The sequence below is a fragment of the Oncorhynchus tshawytscha genome, linkage group LG02 (assembly GCF_018296145.1).
Source record: "Oncorhynchus tshawytscha isolate Ot180627B linkage group LG02, Otsh_v2.0, whole genome shotgun sequence".
Lineage (NCBI taxonomy): Eukaryota > Metazoa > Chordata > Actinopteri > Salmoniformes > Salmonidae > Oncorhynchus > Oncorhynchus tshawytscha.
The window spans coordinates 22,371,005-22,392,334 of NC_056430.1; the positions used below are offsets into that span (position 1 = coordinate 22,371,005).

General features: G+C 43.2%; 1 protein-coding gene across 1 annotated transcript; it reads left to right on the forward strand.

The window, feature by feature from the left end:
- The first annotated feature begins 5,871 nt into the window (after positions 1 to 5,871).
- LOC112219395 (dolichyl-diphosphooligosaccharide--protein glycosyltransferase subunit 1) lies at positions 5,872 to 13,662 on the forward strand. Its single transcript, XM_024380611.2, has 10 exons — positions 5,872 to 7,612; positions 8,207 to 8,271; positions 10,091 to 10,397; positions 10,547 to 10,756; positions 10,866 to 11,058; positions 11,174 to 11,273; positions 11,368 to 11,506; positions 11,797 to 11,916; positions 12,063 to 12,308; positions 12,421 to 13,662. Exons 1-10 carry the CDS (start codon positions 7,367 to 7,369, stop codon positions 12,601 to 12,603), a joined length of 1,809 nt encoding a protein of 602 aa, XP_024236379.1. The 5' UTR covers positions 5,872 to 7,366; the 3' UTR covers positions 12,604 to 13,662.
- The last annotated feature ends 7,668 nt before the right edge of the window (positions 13,663 to 21,330 follow it).

Consider the following 21,330-nt stretch of genomic DNA (forward strand, 5'->3'; position numbering starts at 1 on the left):
GAGAGTTTTAGAATGAATTTTAAGATTATTATATTGTTTTTTAATTGTGCACCCCAATACATGTCAGACATTCTTGTAAGTTATGTACCTAGTAGGTCCCTCAGGTCCTCTGGCACTGCCCTTTTAACAAGTGGTTGAAAAAGTATCAAATTGTCATCCTTGAGTAAAAGTAAAGATACTGAGTCACCCAGTCAAATACTACTTGAGTAAAAGTCTAAATGTATTTTGGTTTGAAATATACTTAAGTATCAAAAGTAAATGTACACTGAACAAAATATAAACAACATTTAAAGTGTTGGTCCCATGTTTCATGAGCTGATAAGTATTTCTGTCTGTAATAAAGCCCTTTTGTGGGGAAAAACTAATTCTGATTGGCAGGGCCTGCCTCCCAATGGAAGGGCCCATTGGGCCCTCCTTGGCCCACCCATAGCTGCACCCCTGCCCAGTTATGTGAAATCCATAGATTAGGGCCTAATTTATTTATTTAAATTGACTGATTTCCTTATATTAATTGTAACTCAGTAAAATATTTGAAATTGTTGCATGTTGCATTTATATTTTTGTTCAGTATAGTTGAATGTAGTTCACTACTCCTCAATACTGAGGTTTTGCTCTGTGAGTGTATATGCAAGTGCATTTGTGAGTATGAGGCCTGTGTGTGTGATAGCTTGTGTCAGGGCCATGCACAGACCTTTCAGGAAGCAGGTGCTCAAAATGAAATAACCCCATCCCACCCTTGAAAAATTAAATGGAGTTTCATCATTAATATCTCAATTCATAACCCCACTGGGCAAAGACATCAATTCAATGTTGGTTCAACTTAATTTAATTGAGATGACGTGGAAACAATGTTGATTCAACCAGTGTGTGACCGGTGGGCACTAACTGCCTCTGTAGCAAAGGCCTATTTATTTCGGGGGGTGTAGAGAACATTGTACAATATGAGGAGGACATTATAGTCCTAAACAATCTTTCCAGTTTCACTGACTCACCCAAAGATGCGCAGCTCACTCGCTTGCTTTCCAACCTGTGTTTTTCCGCAATTGTATTTGAAATATTGTGAAAGACCTGTTTTGTCTGCATTGCCACAGTCATACCCACTGACAGATTTGCCGCACTTTGCCCAATGTAGGCTACACATAATCTGCAGCTAGGCAATTTTTTCACTCATGGTGTCGTAGGCTATTCTGAATTATTTATTTTATTTCTGAACACAAAGCAGTAATTCTTTACCTTTGGCAAATGTATTTCAATTGATCAGGGGTCAAATGTATTTCAATTGATCAGGGATAAAATCTATTTCAATTGATCAGGGGTAAAATCTATTTCAATTGATCAGGGGTAAAATATATTTCAATTTATCAGGGGTGTTGCAACACCTCCAGCACCCTTCCTATGGCTATGATTCTATAAGGAAAGACATTATGAAGTGCTGCTGCTCATAGGCTATCAGCCAACCAGACCAAATGTTGATGATGATGTAAATCAAGTGTTTTCTAGTGTTAATCAAATGTTATGCTGCTGTGGCAGTGCTTGCTACACACATTTGACCGGTGACCGCATTTCAAGCCATGCATGTTTGGATAGCAATTTCAGTACATGGCAGACTGGAAAATGACACATGTGACCTCCATACAGGGCAGTGGACGGGGAAGGCAAACTTGGCGACGTCACAACAACCTGGGAGCAGTGGGTTCAGAACAGCAATGACAAAAGCTGTATGTAGAGCTGCCCTCATAACAGCCTCAATTCGTCGGGCATGGACTACAAGGTGTGGAAAGCGTTCCACAGGGATGGTGGCCCATGTTGAATCCCACAGTTGTGTCAGGTTGGCTGGATGTCCAACCTGTTGAGTGTGAAAAACCCAGCAGTGTTGCAGTTCTTGACACAAACCGGTGCACCTGGCATCGACAACCATACCCTGTTCAAAGGCACTTAAATATTTTGTCTTACCCATTCACCCTCTGAATGGCATGCACACAATCCATGTCTCAATTGTTTCATGGCTTAAAAATCCTTCTTTAAACCCCTTCATCTACACCCTCAGCACCCCTACTTCCCACGGTTATGCAGGTGCGTGCCAGGCTTGTGTTTGTGTTCTGTGTAAGTGAGTGTGCATCACTTGGTAGATGGCTAGTGATGGCTGTTCAACAGTCTGATGGTCTGGTTATGGAAGCAGTTTTTTAGTCTCTCGGTCATTGGCTCTGATGCACTTGTACTGTCTCTGCCTGTCAGACAGCAGCCAATTGAACACTCAGTGGCTCTGGGGGCCATGCCAAATTTCTTCAGCCACCTGAGGTTGTAGAGGCGCTGTTGCAGTTTCTTCACCATGGTGTCAGTGTGGTGAGACCATTTTAGGACCTCAGTGATGTGCACGCTGAGGAACTTGACTCTTTTGACCCTATCCACTGCAGCCCCGTCGATGAAGATGGGGTTGTGCTCCCTCTTCTGTCTCCTATCATCCACGATCAACTCCTTTGTTTTGTTGACATTTAGGGAGAGATTATTTTCCTAGGATCACTCTGCCAGTGCTCTAACCTCCCTGTAGGCTTACTTGTCGTTGTTGGTAATCAGGCCTACCACTGACGTGTCGTCAGCAAACTTGATGATTGAGTTGGACTCGTGTGTGGCACGCAGTCATGGGTGAACAGGGAGTACATGTAGTTATGGCAGATAATATTCTATTTTTGGTGACTTTAATATTCACATGGAAAAGTCCACAGACCCACTCCAAAAGGCTTTCGGGGCCATCATCGACTCAGTGGATTTTGTCCAACATGTCTCGAGACCTACTCATTGCCACAGTCATACCCTGGATCTAGCTTTGTCCCGTGGAATAAATATTTCGGAACTAAATGTTTTTCCTCATAATCCTGTACTATCGGACCACCATTTTGTTTACATTTGCAATCGCAACAAATAATCTGCTCAGACCCCAACCAAGGATCATCAAAAGCCATGCTATAAACCCTCGGAAATATATAAAAGAAGCCAAAAACTGTTGGGGCCTTTCGATTTTTATACTCCAGTTTATAATATGATTATTTTAGAACAATGTGACTTGTATTAACACTATAACACAATTTTAACATAGTGTTAACACAATTTCACAATAATATTTTCTAAAGAAAATATAGGCCTATGTCTTAACCATTTACTATCAATCACCATAGTTCAGAATAAATCAATTGGTGTGACGAACCTTAACAAAGGGAGAAATGCAGAGAGCAAGGTAAAGCAATTTTACCAGTTGTATCTAGATTGTCATTATAGAGACACCTGTTGGATAAATGTAAGAAATAAAATTGGACTAGTTTTCAGGCTTTGTGGGAGGGTTTTGAGTGGTCATTGAGATGGTTCGATGAGTCCCTCCCGGGCGCCTGTGTTTTGCATCCGCTAAAAATGGATTTCATTCGATTTGGAGCCGGGCTGCCACCCGGGCATAAACCAGGTGCCCTGTTCAAAGCCAACGGCGTAGTCGGCTCAAAACAATAGTGATGTAATTAAGCACGTGCAGTAATTAGTAGGATTTTGTGTTCTGTCTTCTGCCTTCCCAATGAAAACTAGTTCGAAAATTCAAACGTGTTTTATGAGAAAGAGATGTATGTATGTTTTGGACGATGCTCCATGCTGCCTTTGCAGCCTTAATGCTTTATGTAAGAACCAGTCCACGAACGGGAATGCTAGATCTGCATTATCGGCTGCCTAGGCTGTGATTGGGTACAGGAACAATGCCATCCATGACAGCTATCTTGAAGTAAGTGGGGACGATAGGGAGGGGTCGAACACATTCCATCTATATTCTGGTCATTCACAAGTAAAGTTCGGTTGTAGCTACAAGCTACACACAGATTTGTGTGTTACTGGAGAGAGACGTTTTGCAAAAAAAAAGAAAAGGACAATGGCTCCCTCTGCCGTTTTTGTCTTCGGAACAGCATCTTTGGACCAGTTTACGCCCTTCTTCTTATATGATATCATGGCGGTCCGCAAACAAACGTGTAAGGTGCATGTCGCCACCTACTGTTCTGGAGTGTGCGATCAATCGTGGTCTGCCAAATTCTGTACCACTACGAACATACAATTAAAAACCAAATAAATCCCAACTAACTTCTACTCCCCCCCAATCCATTACAGTTGATCTATATCATGCTGAAACAATCCACCCTTAGAATTATTTATCATGTCAACAACCATTGATAGTCAATAAAGTTAACTTCCTAGCTCTCATTGGTAAGGTTAACAACACGACTCAGGTTATGGAACTCAGAAATGCCAGGTTGAAGGTTATAGTGGATATGGCAAAATAGTTATTGGGGGTAACAGATGTTACTGTCAAATTGTCTTTTTACACAGCACATTCATGATCGCAAGATTTATGAACAGGTCTGGAAACCATGCCAGGACTAGCAGAAGCCCCAGCTCCGACAGTAGGTTCACTTAGTACAGGAGCATCAATGGAAGCGCCATCAAATTGAGAAAAAGTTGGTGAAGTAACAGCTGTGCTGGAATGTGAACAATATGGGGGTCAGTTCTGATGGTATGGAGAGTGAGGCATTAAAAAAAATATGAAGGGAGAAAGAGTGATTGAGGCCAGGTTGATCAGTAGGAAAGAAGTTCTAATAAATGAAAGTCTATCAATGCTGCTGAGGTGTGAGAAGGTTATGCTTGGAAAAGTACAGATAGGATTCCTTAGTTTCAATGTCAGAGCATTTGTCCCTTTCCCATTGCAGTTTTTTAAATGCAAAAGAATTGGACATGTAGCAGCTCAATATAAAGGAAGGAAAAATGTGCCAAGTGTGGAGGGGAACATGATTAAGGTGAATGTGGGAGTAATGTGAAGGTTAAGTGTTGTAATTGTGGGGTGGGGAGGCATAGTACAGCATTTGGTGGATGCCAGGTGCAGAGAGAGGCTAGACAGACTCAGAGATATATAATTAGTAATGATGTATCATATGCAGAGGCTGTAAGACAGATTGCTAGAACTACAGTGTGGAAGGATAGAGCTTCCATGGCTGTTCCTGTAGTAAGTGCACCTAATGTCGGGGCTGGTGTTTCTGCTGGTCCTGGCATGGTTTGGAGGCCTGTTCAGAAATCTTGTACTCATGAATGTGTGGTGTCAAAGCACACTTTGATAATGAATAAAGTTGACTTCATAGCTTTTATTAGTAAGGTTATCAATACGATTCAGGTCTATCACGCTAGTGCTTAATTTCTAAATTGTAATTGTTTCGCCACTATGGCCTATTTATTACCTACCTCCCTTATCTTACCTCATTTGCACACTCTGTATAAATACTTTTTTTCTCTATTGTGTTATTGACTGTATGTTTGTTTATTCCATGTGTAACTCTGTTGTTGTTTGTGTCACACTGCTTCACATTATCTTGGCCAGGTCACAGTTGTAAATGAGAACTTGTTCTCAACTAGCCTACCTGGTTAAATAAAGGTGAAATAAATAAATAAAAAGGTTGTGGAAAGCAGAAATGCCAGGTTGAAGCTTATTGTGGATAAAACAAAAGAGATATTGGGGGTAGCAGATGTTACTGTTGAAATGGTTGTTGACATGCTGAACAATCCTAAAGGTGGAGTTTTTCAGCATGATATAGATCAAGTTTAATGGGGTAGAAGTTAGTAGGGATTTCTTTTTTTCTTTTCTTTTTTTCATGGTAGTACAGAATTGGGCAGATCATGATTGATCCTACATTCCAGCACAGTCGGTGGCGGCGGCATGCACTTAAATGATTGTTTGCGGACCGCCATGATATCATAGAAGAAGAAGAACCATTTAGCCTGGGAAGCAACCAGTTTACGCCATTACAAACACTCATTTCCGGTGTTCTGTCGAAATGGCCCCTCCTAGGAAATGCTTTTGAGAACTTGATATAGCTAGCTGAAGTGGAATAGGAAGTATCGCAAGATGCGAGATCAGTGTGTTTTGAGAGAAAATGATGGCGGAAGCAGATGATGAAGTGGATTCAGAGTCTAATGGCGGTAGAATCAAGGATAATTAGAATATTGTCCAAAATAATGGAAACGGAGAAAAGTAGTATACAATGATGAGAATGTCACTTTGTATCTTGTAGGATTGTACGGTTTATTAATGAGGAGCAGCTGATCGAATGACCAATCTTGAGGAATCCATTGGAGATACCCAAACTGGTGGAGAGAGTGCTGGGTAGAGTGAAGGCTGTGAGGATCAGGAGAGGCGGGCTTGTTTAGATTTTATGTGCTTCTGCGGATCAGAAGAAACGTGTGTTGAGTCTCACACGATTTGATACGTTTGAAGTGTCGTGTGTGTGTCTCTCAGGAACAGGGCACCCCTCAAGGGGTGCTGGTGTCTCGTGGGAAGTGGATGTTGACGAGATTAAAAATATTCCTGGCGTGATTGATGCACGTCAGCTGAATCATGTGGTGAATTAAGAAAAAGAGGAGAGTATCTGTTCTTTTGTTTTTTGATATGGAGTCTCTCCCTATTCAAGTGCAGTTAGGGTATATTAACTACAGTCAGGTTATTTATCCAAAGACCAATGCAGTGTGATCATTCTAAAGCTTTTGGTCATGTTTCAAGTGTTTGCATACGGGAGAACCCGAGATGTCCAAGTTGTGGAAAATATCATATCGTGATGAAAATGTGACATGTTGCAATTGCATTGGGAACCATGAAGCCACATCTTTCGAATGCCCCACAAAGGTGAAAGAGAATGAGGGGGCCAAAGTCAGGGCTGTCCAGAGCATTTCATATGCAGCAGCTGTTAATGGGTTGAGGGTTTGAGTGGTTCACCTGAAGAGTCCATGGTGGTGGATAGTCTTTCACTGCAGGCTGCAGGGGTTACATTTCACGAGGAGGATCCTGACATTTTAATGGTTAAGAAGGTGGCCTTTATAGCTATGGTGATTAATTACCCTGCCAAGGTGGAGAGACGGTCCAGGAAGATAGAAATCATTGTGGGTGTGGCAGAGCGGTTCCTTGGGCTGAAAGATTTCTCTGCGAAGGAGTTACATGGAATATTGTCACAGGCCGTACCACCCTCCCAGGCCCTAGAGCCTGAGAAGGGAGATATGGAGATTTGTTTTCTTTTCTCAATGTACTATTTTTATTTGGGTGGATTAAGTTAGTTATGAATTTTATTTTTGACCTTGTTTTGGTTTCAACCCGTCCAGTTGGTGGCGGCAAAATGCATGTTTTGTTTGTAGTCTGTCATAAAACCCACGGAAGAAGAAGACGAAGAAGAAGTTTACGCCATTACGTGAGAAATGAATTAAGCGTCATCCTTTCGGCTGCAACTCTGATCCTAAAGCGGTGCGCGGCATTTTTGTTTTTCCCCCTCTCTAGCTTCAACTATACATACTGTTTAATTCTATAACAATGGCGCGAAGCATACCTTTCTGCACAGTTCCCACTTGTCTGCTCCTTATCACCGGACTGTGTTGTCGAGTAGTTGCCAACGGGCTGGTGAACGAGGAGGTGAAACGAACAGTAGACCTGAGCACGCACATTGCCAAGATAACAGCAGAGATTCTTCTGTTAAATCAGGGAGACTCGGCGGTACATAGCTTTATATTGGCAGTAGAGCCCGAATTGGCCCCCAACCTTGCGTACGTCGGAGCATCGGTAAGTGACTTAGGAATGCATTCGCTGTAAACCAAACATTTTTCTCCAGGTAGTTACCTAACACATGATTATAGGTAACGTTAGTAGGCTAGGTAGTTAATAACCCAGCTAGCAATAGCATGCACATATTTGTCCTGCAGCGCCCAGTCAAGGCGAGGAAGCTAACTTACTACTTGCTAGATAGCAAATGTGTTTTGCTAACAATGCAAGGCTGTAGCAATAAAATATAAGTGAATTGTGGCGTGGAACTGTTTGAATGGGCCAACGAGTGCACTTCCGCCGCACTCGTTCTGTCAGGAATGACACGTATCCGCAGAGGGAAGTTATTTCCGTGTCTTATCTATATTCTTTAGTAACTAGTCAGAATAAATGTTTTCCTCATGGTGAGGGTTGTAAAATTAAGATTTGTGTGTGCTTTCAGTGATTGTGTGCACACCACCCATAGCCGTGGGGAATCAGTACTAACTCTAGTCACAACGCAACATACTCAAACTCATTCCTATCTATAATGAATAAAGATCAGGTCCAGTTGCAGTAATAAGAGTTGAATTGCACTGGATTGGACAGACATGTAAACATGTGTCTTTTTGCCAGGTGAAGGGTGATGAAGAGGAGGATGGCATACTTGAGCTCAAGCAGACAATGATCCAAGGCCAAAGGTGAGAGGTCTATAATTGCTGGCATCCCTGTTCACTAATGCTTTGAACACACAGAGCGTCTTTGTGCAAAATAGTATGCAGCATCATCTGGATATGCAGATGTGCAACAAAAGTTCAACATTCACCTTCTGCTACCATTTGTTTGACCGTCTACGCATACAGTTTCACGCATATGTATGTACCACACCAAACGCACTGCAACTGCCACTGCAATGCAATGCTGCAAGGCAAACAACTTTTCATTGGAAATGAATGGAATTCTGGTGTACCAAAATGCCATGATGCTATCTGTGTGTTTGAAGTAGAGGTCGACCGATTAATCGGAATGGCCGATTTAATTAGGGCCAATTTTCATAATTTTTTCATAACAATCGGAAATCTGGATTTTTGGACACCGATTTTTCAGATTGTAATTTTTTTACACCTTTATTTAATCTTTATTTAACTAAGCAAGTCAGTTAATAAGAACACATTCTTATTTTCAATGACGGCCTAGGAACGGTGGGTTAACTGCCTCGTTCAGGGGCAGAATGGCCGATTTTCACATTGTCAGCCCGGGGGATCCAATCTTGCAACCTTACAGTTAAGTCGTCCAACGCAATAACGACCTGCCTCTTGTTGCACTCCACAAGGAGACTGTCTGTTATGCGAATGCAGTAAACCAAGGTAAGTTGCTAGCTAGCATTAAACTTATCTTATAAAAATCAATCAATCAATCATAATCACTAGTTAACTACACATGGTTGATGATATTACTAGATATTATCTAGCGTGTCATGCGTTCCGTATAATCTGACTGAGCATACAAGTATCTGACTGAGCGGTGGTAGGCAGAAGCAGGCGCGTAAACATTCATTCAAACAGCACTTTCGTTCGTTTTGCCAGCAGCTCTTCGTTTTGCGTCAAGCATTGCGCTGTTTATGACTTCAAGCATATCAACTCCCGAGATTAAGCTGTGTAACCGAAGTGGAATGGCTGGCTAGTTAGCGCGCGCTAATAGCGTTTCAAACGTCACTCGCTCGCTCTGAGCCTTGGAGTGGTTGTTCCCCTTGCTCTGCATGGGTAACGCTGCTTCGAGGGTGGCTGTTGTCGTTGTGTTGCTGGTTCGAGTCCAGGTAGGAGCGAGGAGAGGGACGGAAGATATACGGTTACACTGGCAATACTAAAGTGCCTATAAGAACATCCCATAGTCAAAGGTTAATGAAATACAAATGGTATAAAGCGAAATTGTCCTATAATTCCTATAATAACTACAACCTAAAACCTCTTACCTGGGAATATTGAAGAGTCATGTTAAAAGGAACCACCAGCTTTCATATGTTCTGAGCAAGGAACTTAAACGTTAGCTTTCTTACATGACAAATATTGGGCTTTTACTTCCCCAACACTTTGTTTTTGCATTATTTAAACCAAATTGAACATGTTTCATTATTTATTTGAGGCTAAATTGATGTTATTGATGTATTATATTAAGTTAAAATAAGTGTTCATTCAGTATTGTTGTAATTGTCATTATTGCAAATTTAAAAATCGTTCTGATTAATCGGTATCGGCTTTTTTGGTCCTCCAATAATCGGTATCGGCGTTGACAAATCCTAAACGCTCGACCTTGAGTTCGAAGGGTATGTTGCTTATCCATTGTCAAGCATTCGACTATAAAGTTTCTAGATATGCACATTTTCACCATGTTAAACTTCACCCCTTTTTATCCAGTGGAGTTTCTGTCACTGTTTTAGTTAGTCCCCTTGTTTTTTAAAGCCATATACGTTGGTGCTGGTGTCCACTGACCTGACCCCTCCTATCTGCTAACCTCTTACAGTGGGGAGTTCTACAAGGTGCAGTTACCCTCCAGTCTGGCTGTTGGCGCAAAGCTGCGAGTGAAGGTGGAGACAGTCCTGAGCCACATTCTGAGGCCCTTTCCCACCCACATCACCCAGGCTGAGCGTCAGCTGGTGGTGTTCCAGGGCAACCACTACCTGTACTCTCCATACCCCACCCGCAGCCAGACCACCCGTGTCCGCCTTGCCTCTAAGACTGTGGAGAGCTACACCAAGCTGGGCAACCCCAGCAAGAGTGATGAGGCCATTGAGTACGGCCCCTTCCGTGATGTCGCCCCATTCAGTGAGGTATAATGTCTCTGAGGGCCCTGGGTTTGAGATACATCTGTTGTTGAATGGTCTGAACACTGTTGGGCCAGCTGAATAGCAAACATTGGCTTAGTAGATTCATATTTGGAAGGGAAGTTTGATATTTCTTTGTTTCTCATTCTTTTTAGGATGCCCTGAAGGTCCATTATGAGAACAACACCCCCTTCCTCACCATTAGCAGCATCACCCGCATCATTGAAGTTTCTCATTGGGGAAACATTGCTGTGGAAGAGACAATTGACATGAGGCACACAGGGGCATTCCTGAAAGGGCCTTTCTCCCGTTATGACTACCAGCGCCAGTCTGACAGTGGCATCTCATCAGTCAAATCCTTTAAGGTGTGTTGATTTTAAAGACACTTTTATTGCCATGGAATATTGGTGCATTTGCAAATCATGCTCTCAAAGGTGATTTGTATAATAACTACATCTCCTCTTTCTCACAAAGACCATCCTTCCTGCCTCAGCCCAGGATGTGTACTACCGGGATGAGATCGGCAACATCTCCACCTCCCACCTCCAGATTCTGGAAGACTCTGTGGAGGTGGAGGTTAGGCCCCGCTTCCCCTTGTTTGGTGGCTGGAAAACCCACTACATTCTCGGCTACAATCTGCCCAGCTACGAGTACCTCTACACTCTGGGTGAGTTGACTAGATTACCATATTACGATAACTGTTTATAACCAGAACTATTTTTAAAGAGAAATGGCCTAATTGAAAGCTAAAAAAAGAATATGCTAATTCAAATATTCCTCAGGGGATCAGTACGCTCTGAAGATGAGGCTGGTTGACCATGTATATGATGACCAGGTCATCGACTCCCTCACTGTTAAACTCATACTGCCAGAAGGCGCCAGGTGAGTATGCTGTGATGCATGATGTGTATTTAGAATCTGTGGAAATGCATTGATCTCCTGTTTCATTGTATTGATCCATGTCTCTTCCTCTCAGGAACATCCATGTGGAAACCCCCTACCCCATTGACCGTATTCCAGACCAGCTGCACTACACTTACCTAGACACCTTTGGCCGCCCCGTGCTGGTGGCGTCTAAAAACAACCTGGTGGAGCAGCACATCCAGGACGTAGTGGTGAGCTGCAAGCCCCTAGTGGAGGAGGGAACAGAGACTTTCGGGGGAGGTTCAGGGGAGAAAGGAAGTCAGTTTGTCTTTGGTTTCACAGCATCTGGAAAACCAGAGTGCCCTTACGGTGACAGGATTATTATAAGCAACGGCTCTGGAGTTATGCCACTGAAATAAATACAAATTTTAAACAATCAAGATGCTTTATATCTGCAAACCCTTTCAGAGAAATGCTTTAGAAGCTATGTACGGTTCCTAATTGATGGTGTGAGTTCCTCAGTGTCTGTCTCATCCCCCAGGTGCATTATACCTTCAATAAGGTCCTGATGCTGCAGGAGCCCCTGTTGGTGGTGGGGGCATTCTACATCCTCTTCTTCACTGTCATCATCTATGTGCGCCTGGACTTCTCCATCACTAAGGTACACCATCCTCAACATATTCCCCCTCAGTCTCTTTAATAGTGGTAGCACTTGTACTCTCCACATCACTCCCTTCTATGTTTATCTCCTTTTTCCTGTATGCACTTGCTGATTGTCTCGTGTGTCTTCCCACCCCCCTGTTTCAGGACCCTGCTGCAGAGGTTCGTATGAAGGTGTCCTCCATCACAGAGCAGGTCCTGACCCTGGTCAACAAGCGTTTAGGGCTGTACCGCCACATGGACGAGGTGGTGAATCGCTATAAGCAATCTCGAGACACAGGGGCCCTGAACAGTGGCCGCAAGATCCTGGAGGCCGACCACCGCACCCTCACCAACGACATCAGCTCCCTGCAGGCCCGCCTCAAAGCAGAGGGTTCTGACCTTGCAGATAAGGTGTGTGTGTGTGTATTCAATTGTGTATACAGTTTTTGGTGTGTGTACAGTTTATACCTACCTGTGTGCATACACTGTGTTGAACCTCACATTTCCTTGTGTTTGTCAACAGGTGGGTGAGGTACAGAAGCTGGACGGCCAGGTGAAGGAGCTGGTGTGTCGCTCTTGGCAGGAGGCGGAGCGCCTGGTGGCAGGCAAGGTTAAGAAGGAGGCCTACATCGACAACGAGAAGACCCTCTCTAGCAAGAGACTGGAGCTGGTGACCCGCATCGACAGTCTGCTGGACACCCTGTAAACACCACTATACATGTGTTTTTTTGTACACTGACACATGTGCTGCCCCAACTACACATCTGTTGATCCAGCCCTGCAGTTATTATAAAATAAGAAATATTTACCTTTGCTCATTGTCCATCCCACTCACAAAGTACACACACTAAAGGAACCTGTAGGTGCATGCAAACACTCGTGCCTTTGTGCCTCGCAAGAAACACAACAGTGTTATGCTTAACACCACAGGGAATGCTTGCGTCACACCTTACATGGAAGTCTAAGTTAAATTGTGTGGAAGAGCTCCTAAATGCAGAATTTAACTGTTTAAATTTGGAATGTTTTGTGTTTTTTTTTTTTAACCTTTTTTTGAATGGTGATAAATCTATATTTGTGTTACTCTTAAGGGTTTTCATGTCACATCTGTCCTGTGTCTATACTCCCTTGAGTCCCTCCAACCTGTGCTCTCTTAAGGGTGGAGTAGTCATCAGTGCCCCTGAAATAAGGGATCCCTTGTGAGTCAAACCATCTCTAAACGTCTTCGTCATTCTTTGCACCTATGAACTATTGTTACTTCCCCCTGGCTGTTTATATCTGAACAAAGTTGAAGCTCTGAAATGGTGTGGACCCCAATCCAAAGGGTTACCATCTTCATGTTAAGTTTCTCGTTGTCCCTCTAATATTTTGTATCATTTCTCTTTGTAACGGTATATTTTGTTTGATAGGAGATTTAGTGAATGCATGAGATTTAGGCCATGTGTGTGGGGAATAGTATGGGGCAGTCGAAGACGTTGAGTGATAATGTATGTGAACCTGTATCGTCAGTAAATGAAATGGGGAAAATGAACCAAGTTTGAAACATTGTCTGACAACTGTTTTAAAATAGAAATGATTCCTCCACTTTTAAAACTCTTTCAGGAAGTAACCTAGTTCCACCACCTGAGGGCACTCTTGCTCAAGATATTTTTCCCATCTGTGGTGGGTAAAGTGAGGCTTTTGACTTGGGAAAGGGATAGTGCCTACAAAGTTGACACTGTTTTATTTTAATATGGAAGCAACCCCAAATAAAACAACTGGTGCTCAATTCATATAATGTGATCCTTGTAGATGTGGCTTGCTGATTCTCTCTTAATCATGGGGGAAAATTGGCTTATTCTTTAATTTTGCTGATCATTACATCAGCCAAATTATATTCTTGAGGACACTACTAAATCGTGGCTCACCTGTCAATGAATTAATAAACGAGAGGGCAATGGTGGGTTGAATTCTCCATTACATTCAAAGATGTCACATACTGTATAAGACATCGATTACATTTCCCTTTTTCCACATTCCTCTGGGGAATTTCTAACACGATTTATTCTAGTGCACACCAGGCCTTAGTAGGATGACCACACCTAGCAACCCAAACTGCTAGTGGAGGGTGGCACTCCCTAGGAGACCTGCTTATTTCTTCCTGATCAGAGGACGAACAGGAGATGAGACATGGGTCAGTCTAAGGTCACCGCTTTCCCTTTAGGGTCATAAGAGGTCATGCCAAGGCCATAACTACCCATTCTAGTTGCCATGATAACGTTCATGTATTGTATGTGCGTTACAATAATCATTGTGAAAATACACATTGGAGGAAGGCAAAGACCATGTCTGTTAGCACTGATGTTCGGTGGTGTTACAAGGCCCCACAATGGCATTTTGTGTATGCGCTTCAGTGGAGATTTGGAGCTGCAGGGCTGGTAGACCCCCCTCAGCCAATCATTCTCACACCAACATAAACTCAGCAAAAAAAGAAACGTCCTCTCACTGTCAACTGTTTACTTTCAGCAAACTTAACGTGTAAATATTTGTATGAACATAATATTCAACAACTGAGACATGACCTGAACAAATTCCACAGACATGTGACTAACAAATGGAATAATGTGTCCCTGAACATAGGGGAGTCAAAATCAAAAGTAACAGTCAGTATCTGGTGTGGCCACCAGCTGCATTAAGTACTGCAGTGCATCTACTCATGGACTGCACCAAATTTGCCAGTTCTTGCTGTGAGATGTTACCCCACTCTTCCACCAAGGCACCTGCAAGTTCCCAGACATTTCTGGGGGGAATGGCCCTAGCCCTCACCCTCCGATCCAACAGGTCCCAGAAGTGCTCAATAGGATTGAGATCCGGGCTCTTCGCTGGCCACGGCAGAACACTGACATTCCTGTCTTGCAGGAAATCACGCACAGAACGAGTAGTATGTCTGGAGGCATTGTCATGCTGGACGGTCATGTCAGGATGAGGCTGCAGGAAGAGTACCACATGAGGGAGGAGAAGGTCTTCCTTGTAATGCACAGCGTTGAGATTGCCTGCAATGACAACAAGCTCAGTCTGATGATACTGTAAGGCACCGCCCCAGACCATGACTGACCCTCCACCTCCAAATCGATCCTGCTCCAGAGTACAGGCCTCGGTGTAACTCTCATTCCTTCGACGATAAACTCGAATCCGACCATCACCCCTGCTGAGACAAAACTGCGACTCGTCAGTGAAGAGCACTTTTTGCCAGTCCTGTCTGGTCCAGTGACGGTGGATTTGTGCCCATAGGCAACGTTGTTGCCGGTGATGTCTGGTGAGGACCTGCCTTACAACAGGCCTACATGCCCTCAGTCCATTCTCTCTCAGCCTATTGTGGACAGTCTGAGCACTGATGGAGGGATTGTGCATTCCTGGTGTAACTCAGGCAGTTGTTGTTGCCATCCTGTACCTGTCCCGCAGGTGTGATGTTCGGATGTACCGATCCTGTGCAGGTGTTGTTACACGTGGTCTGCCACTGCGAGGATGATCTACTGTCCGTCCTGTCTCCATGTAGAGCTGTCTTAGGCGTCTCAATTTCGGACATGGCAATTTATTGCCCTGGCCACATCTGCAGTCCTCATGCCTCCTTGCAGCATGCCTAAGGCACGTTCACACAGATGAGCAGGGACCCTGGGCATCTTTCTTTTGGTGTTTTTCAGAGTGAGTAGAAAGTCATCTTTAGTGTCCTAAGTTTTCATAACTGTGACCTTAATTGCCTACCGTCTGTAAGCTGTTAATGTCTTAACGACCGTTCCACAGGTGCATGTTCATTATTGTTTATGGTTCATTGAACAAGCATGGGAAACATTGTTTAAACCCTTTACAATGAAGATCGTTGAAGTTATTTGGATTTTTATGAATTATCTTTGAAAGACAGAGTCCTGAAAAAGGGATATTTATTTTTTTGCCGAGTTTCTTATACTGCAGGCAGACTGTAGTTGACATAGTTTCCCTCACTGCAGTGATATGTCAAACAGCACGCCATCACATTACAACTTGGTTACCACTATGTTAGATCGTAATGTATTCTACAGCAGGTTCTATTCTACAGCAGGTTGCATACTTATTTGTGGACCGCTGTATGTTTGGCAAATAAACTGTTAACAAACAAGAGAGAGAGTGAAAGTATTGCTTAAGTACCGTATGTTAGCTCTTCATAATACCACCAATTCCTCACATCTGACATCACTTCCAATAGTGGCAATCATTTGATTAGGTCTTACCCAAATGTGTGGCATAGCGACAGATTCAAAATGTGTTTTCTTGTAATAGTTTAGTGTGATTTACTGTATTTGGTTGATATGTGGGTGGTAGGAGGTGAAGATTCGTTGGAGATGTTCCTTTCAGTTCTGGCCCTGCCTTGCTTTAGTTTCAGCCTATAGGGGATGTGATAACCGGTCACACCAGGGCTGCGGTTGAGCTGTTGACCAAATCCGAGCAAAATTCTGTTTAAACCGGAATCTACAAACAGAACTGTATCCTGATGTGGCGAAGAGTGAAAGCTGAGGGACATGTGTGTGTGAACCATGTGGTTGTTATGTGTTGCATAAATATTATTTATTTCCTGATGCAGTAACTTAGGCTATTGCAAGTAAGTTATTTCTCATAATGAATTGATAGTTTTGGAAGAATCTGAAAGAAAAAGCCAGGTACTTATGAAATGGGGAATCTAGAGGGCAAGAGCAACGTGACATGGTGGTGATTGATTACGTTGAGAGCTCACCTGCAGGCCCCTTCTCCTAATCTCTTTCTCCCGCTCTCTCTAACACACACACACCCTACCGAGGGACCAGTCACTGTCAGAGAACAATATCCTGCACTGAAGACCCTTCAAAGTGCGTGCTCATAAATCACTCCCTCAGAGAAGCCATCCTCCCTGTCCCTATTTTATTATACATGCAGCACATACATACACGCACAGAGCAGAAGGTTGAAGAGAGAAACCATGCAGATTAGGAGGAAACTAATCCAAACATCAAGGGAGTTCTCAATACTCGCACACATATGCATGCAAAACCTGGTCTCATAGACAACATAGTAAACATAAATCCGGGAGCCTCAAATTAGAATGCTATCTTATGTTTAGTACGATTACATAAGACATTAGGTTAGTTAATGCAAAACAAACGTAGGGTGGTTGGTCGGGGTGTATGGGCGTATAACCAGGTTGCTTTTTTGAATCTCATTACGGACAACTTGCATTTTAGCTAATTAGTAACTTTGCAACTACTTGCTAATTTTTAGCTACAGTACTTTGCAACTACTTAGCATGTTAGCTAACCCTAACCTTAACTGCTTAACCTAACTCCTAACTTTAACCCCTAACCCTAACTGAGCTAATGTTAGCCATAACAAATTGGAATTTGTAACATATCATACATTTTGCAAATTCATAACATATTGTACAAATTGCACTTTGTAACATATACAAATTGTAATTCGCAACGTATCATATGAAATAGATGATGGACATCCACAAATTAATAACTATCATACGAAACGTAACATATCATACTAATTGAAGTGTCCTGGATTTACATGTACTATGTTACGTCTACCCCTGAGTCCAGCTTGCACACACACATGCATTCATGAACACTCATAAACACTTACAAATGCAAATGGGAATCCATGTGCCATCAAATATCTGTCATACTTGACTGTCCTCCATGCTGTAAAGACTGTACTCACTACCCACAATAGCTAAAATGCTGTTGATGGTATTTTACTTAAAGTGATGGTAATCTGTAGAGAATTGACTTTGGGCTACAAGGCAATATAAACAAGGAAAATCCCCATCATGCATTCTGGCAATACCCACACACTCCCAGGTCTCTGTCTCCTGTTGTATTCAAAATCATTTAAAAAATGTTGCATCCTATGCTAAAATCTATTCCTTTGCTGTGGACAAATCCTGTATACTTTAGCTCCTCTTGACCTGGAAACAAACAGAGATGGCTCTCTGTCCTCTAGCCCGTGTGTCTGCCATTCCACAGTGACAGGCCTGGGGCAGAGGGGCCTGCGCTGGGGGGGAGATGAAAGCTGCCTGGTCAGGGCCCATGTCCTGTGCAGGTGGCAGGTGTGATTGTGGCGGGTGCAGACGAGCGAGGGCGAGGAAGAGGAGCACAATGAGAGCGCCTGTGCCCCTCTCACAGCTGCAGGGGGTGGAGATGAGCACGGCTGACAGATAGACAGACAAACGGACAGAGAAGGGTAAGGAAGGGAACAGAGAGAGGGATGGAGAGATATCTGGACATGTGTTCATCTGACTTCAAACAGAGGATTGTGTCGGGGGTGTGGAGAGACACATTCTTGTCTGGGGCGGGTAGGGTGGGTCATATGGTGAGGAAATGGAGGAAAAGGTGCAAGTGAGACAGAAAGAGGGGGACAATCATTGAGAAGGTTGTCATTGCTTCCATCTACTGCATAGAGTAATCAGAGTTTGTATACATGGTATATGTGTGTTATGTCAGTTTGTCTCTTCTCTATGGATTTGTATTGATGAAACTGTAATCCTCTTGCCCTCCTCCCCTTGTATGTAACTGTCCACAGCTCCCACTAAGACCCCCTGATCTCTGTCACATGGCTCTCCGTCAAAGGCACGCTGGTCATGCCTCTCAGGGAGAGATTCACCTAAAACATCCACTGGGTGATCCATCTCTAGGGGAAGTGAAGAGGTGGCAGCTCTGATGGTTATTTTATACATGTGTATGTTATCCATGACAGATCCATGGGCTTTCTAAACCCAGTGAGACATGGTTAAAAACAACTTAATCCATACACAGAGAAAGACATATGCACATGTACCTATGTGCAAATGCAATCACACGTGTGCACACACACACACACACACACACACACACACACACACGTTTCCTCCTCTCTATCACTCCTGATTAGAGTGACAGGGGCACTTCCCATTGGCTGTGAGATTGGCCCTCTCCTTTCCAGGGCAGCCAATTTCCCCCTACTCCAGAGCTGATAGGAAACTCTGATTGTCTACTGAGTTTAGGAGAGACAAAGACATTTTTCCTCTCACACTTCACATACCACTCTATTTCATATCTACTGTGAGACTCATTCTTTCTGTGTTTTCTCAACCTCTATTTGTCAAACCTCTGACATTAACTCGTGTTGTCCCGTTGGTACATGGGCTTTTATTGTGAGCCCACGTGGGTTTGTAACCTGGCTGACAGATCTGACAGGCAGGAAGTACCACCGTGGTAACACCTGGTTCCTGCTCCCCAGTTTATTTACACCTCAAGCAACCTGATGGCCTGGCAGCTTGACCCACTCTCCTCCCTCCCACAACCCCATTGATCAAATGTATTATACCCTGTTGCTGTGTGAACTCACATGAGGAGTTTGAAGGTGAACATTTGAGGGAAATAGGATGGTTTCATAACCAATAGGCCTACAAGTCCTAATGTGGATGGGGAGTGAAGCATGGCGAAAGATAGAGGGATAGGTAGACAGAGAACACTTAGAGAGAAATGTGTTGAGAGAGGGAGAGCAGCTAACAGGAAACAACTCTCTCTCTCTCCCCACCCAGCACTAGCCCTCCCAGCACACTCTTCCTGTCAGGACTCCACTCTCTTCCTGTCCAGCCATCGGGAATCCCAGCTGGAACATTCCAGCTGTGCAATGGCCTGTTGTAGTCTCTCTCTCTCTCTCTCTCTCTCTCTCTCTCTCTCTCTCACTCACTCTCAATCTCTCTCTCTCTCTCTCTCTCTCTGTCTCCATCCCCTGCATCTATTCTCAATGACTCAATGAATTTTTATCCTCCATGAATTTCTCTCTATGTTCGTCGTTTCTCTCCCTCTTTCAACACACACATGCACACAGACTCTCTCTCTCTCTCTCTCTCTCTCTCTCTCTCTCTCTCTCTCACACACACACACACACACACACACAAACACACACTTTTTTTCACTTTCATCCATTTTCCTCCACTTTCTTCATTTGAATATTGATCTACTTTTGAATGATCATCTCATCACTAGGGGTCGCTACATAACAGTACATTGGGCCCAATTGCTACTCAAACTGGAGCGCTAGCGGGTTGGTAATGAGACAAATAGCCTGAGTAACCTCTCCAAGCCTCAGCTTGTGTTGCTGCTATGTTGTTCTGTCTACATTCACCATAAGTCACAGAAAGTACTTCTTTATGATGCTGATATTTTGTGAGCAGGGACATTTTGAAGGTTAATGACTTTAAATGAAATGGCACGCAAATGCATGTATATACATGTGTGTGCACTCACAGCCAGGGTGAAAATACCAGGTGTCATGATTTTGTGTTTGACCTTTTCGGGAAGAGAGCTAATCCCAGGATATAATAGACTGGTGCTGATATGGAAAACTGCTGCTCTGTTATCTTGGTTGTCTAGGAGACCATCAGAGCACAGGGCTGGTGGAGATACCTTGTTATTAAAAGGGGAGTTTGTGTATATTGGAAAACTCGATTTTTTTTGGTCATAAGTGTCACTCCTAAATACTACATTATGTTCCATGCTCGATTATAAATGGAAAACGGTTCTCTCTGAAATACAAAACATTTTGCTCTCTGTGCGGTCAAATTAGTAATGTAAGACTCTGAGATGTATGACTACAGCAAACTTCAAAGGGCAGTCATCAGAGAACTCGATGTCCATGGTGAAGTTTTTGCGCCTACACCTCGATCACACCTACAGTGTCATTGCGTTTTGGTACACCAGAAGTACATTCATTTCCAAAAGAATAATGAGTTTGCCTTGCAGTATTGCGTTGCAGAGGCTGTTGCAGTGTGTTCTGTGTGGTGCATATGTTGGATTTATCAAACATATGCATCAAATTGTATGCTTAGACGGCTTGACAGAAATTGTAGCAGAAGGTGAATGTTACACTTTTGTTGCACACATATCCAGATGATGCTGATTACCATTTTGCGCAACGACAGTGTAGGTGTGATCGACGCATAATCGTGTATGCCAAATATTCTCTCATAAAACATCAAAAAATAACATGGGAGAATAAAGGGATATTAGGCCTAGCATACCACACCGGGTCTATAGTACGCCTATTTCATACACATAAAACATGGGGAAAGAATTGTGTTTGAATTTGAATATTTTAAGAAATGCATTTGTTAGAGAATAAACAGTATGCCTATAGAAAACGGCAGAAACTGTTTGTCTGCTTGCTCGAATAAACTTTTGCCATACCTTCGGGAATGTTGAGGTATATTGGCCTATTGTATTTGTTATATAGGCCTATATATTGCATTTGTAAGCTTTTAGTGAACTAACACTCGCACTTGACTCGTTTCCCTTAGTAGCTCTGGCTTTGCTGATAGCTACTTTATTGAGGAAAAATTAACTTACTATGACTTTGATATGTCGTTGTCCCACCTAGCTATCTTAAAACGAATGCACTA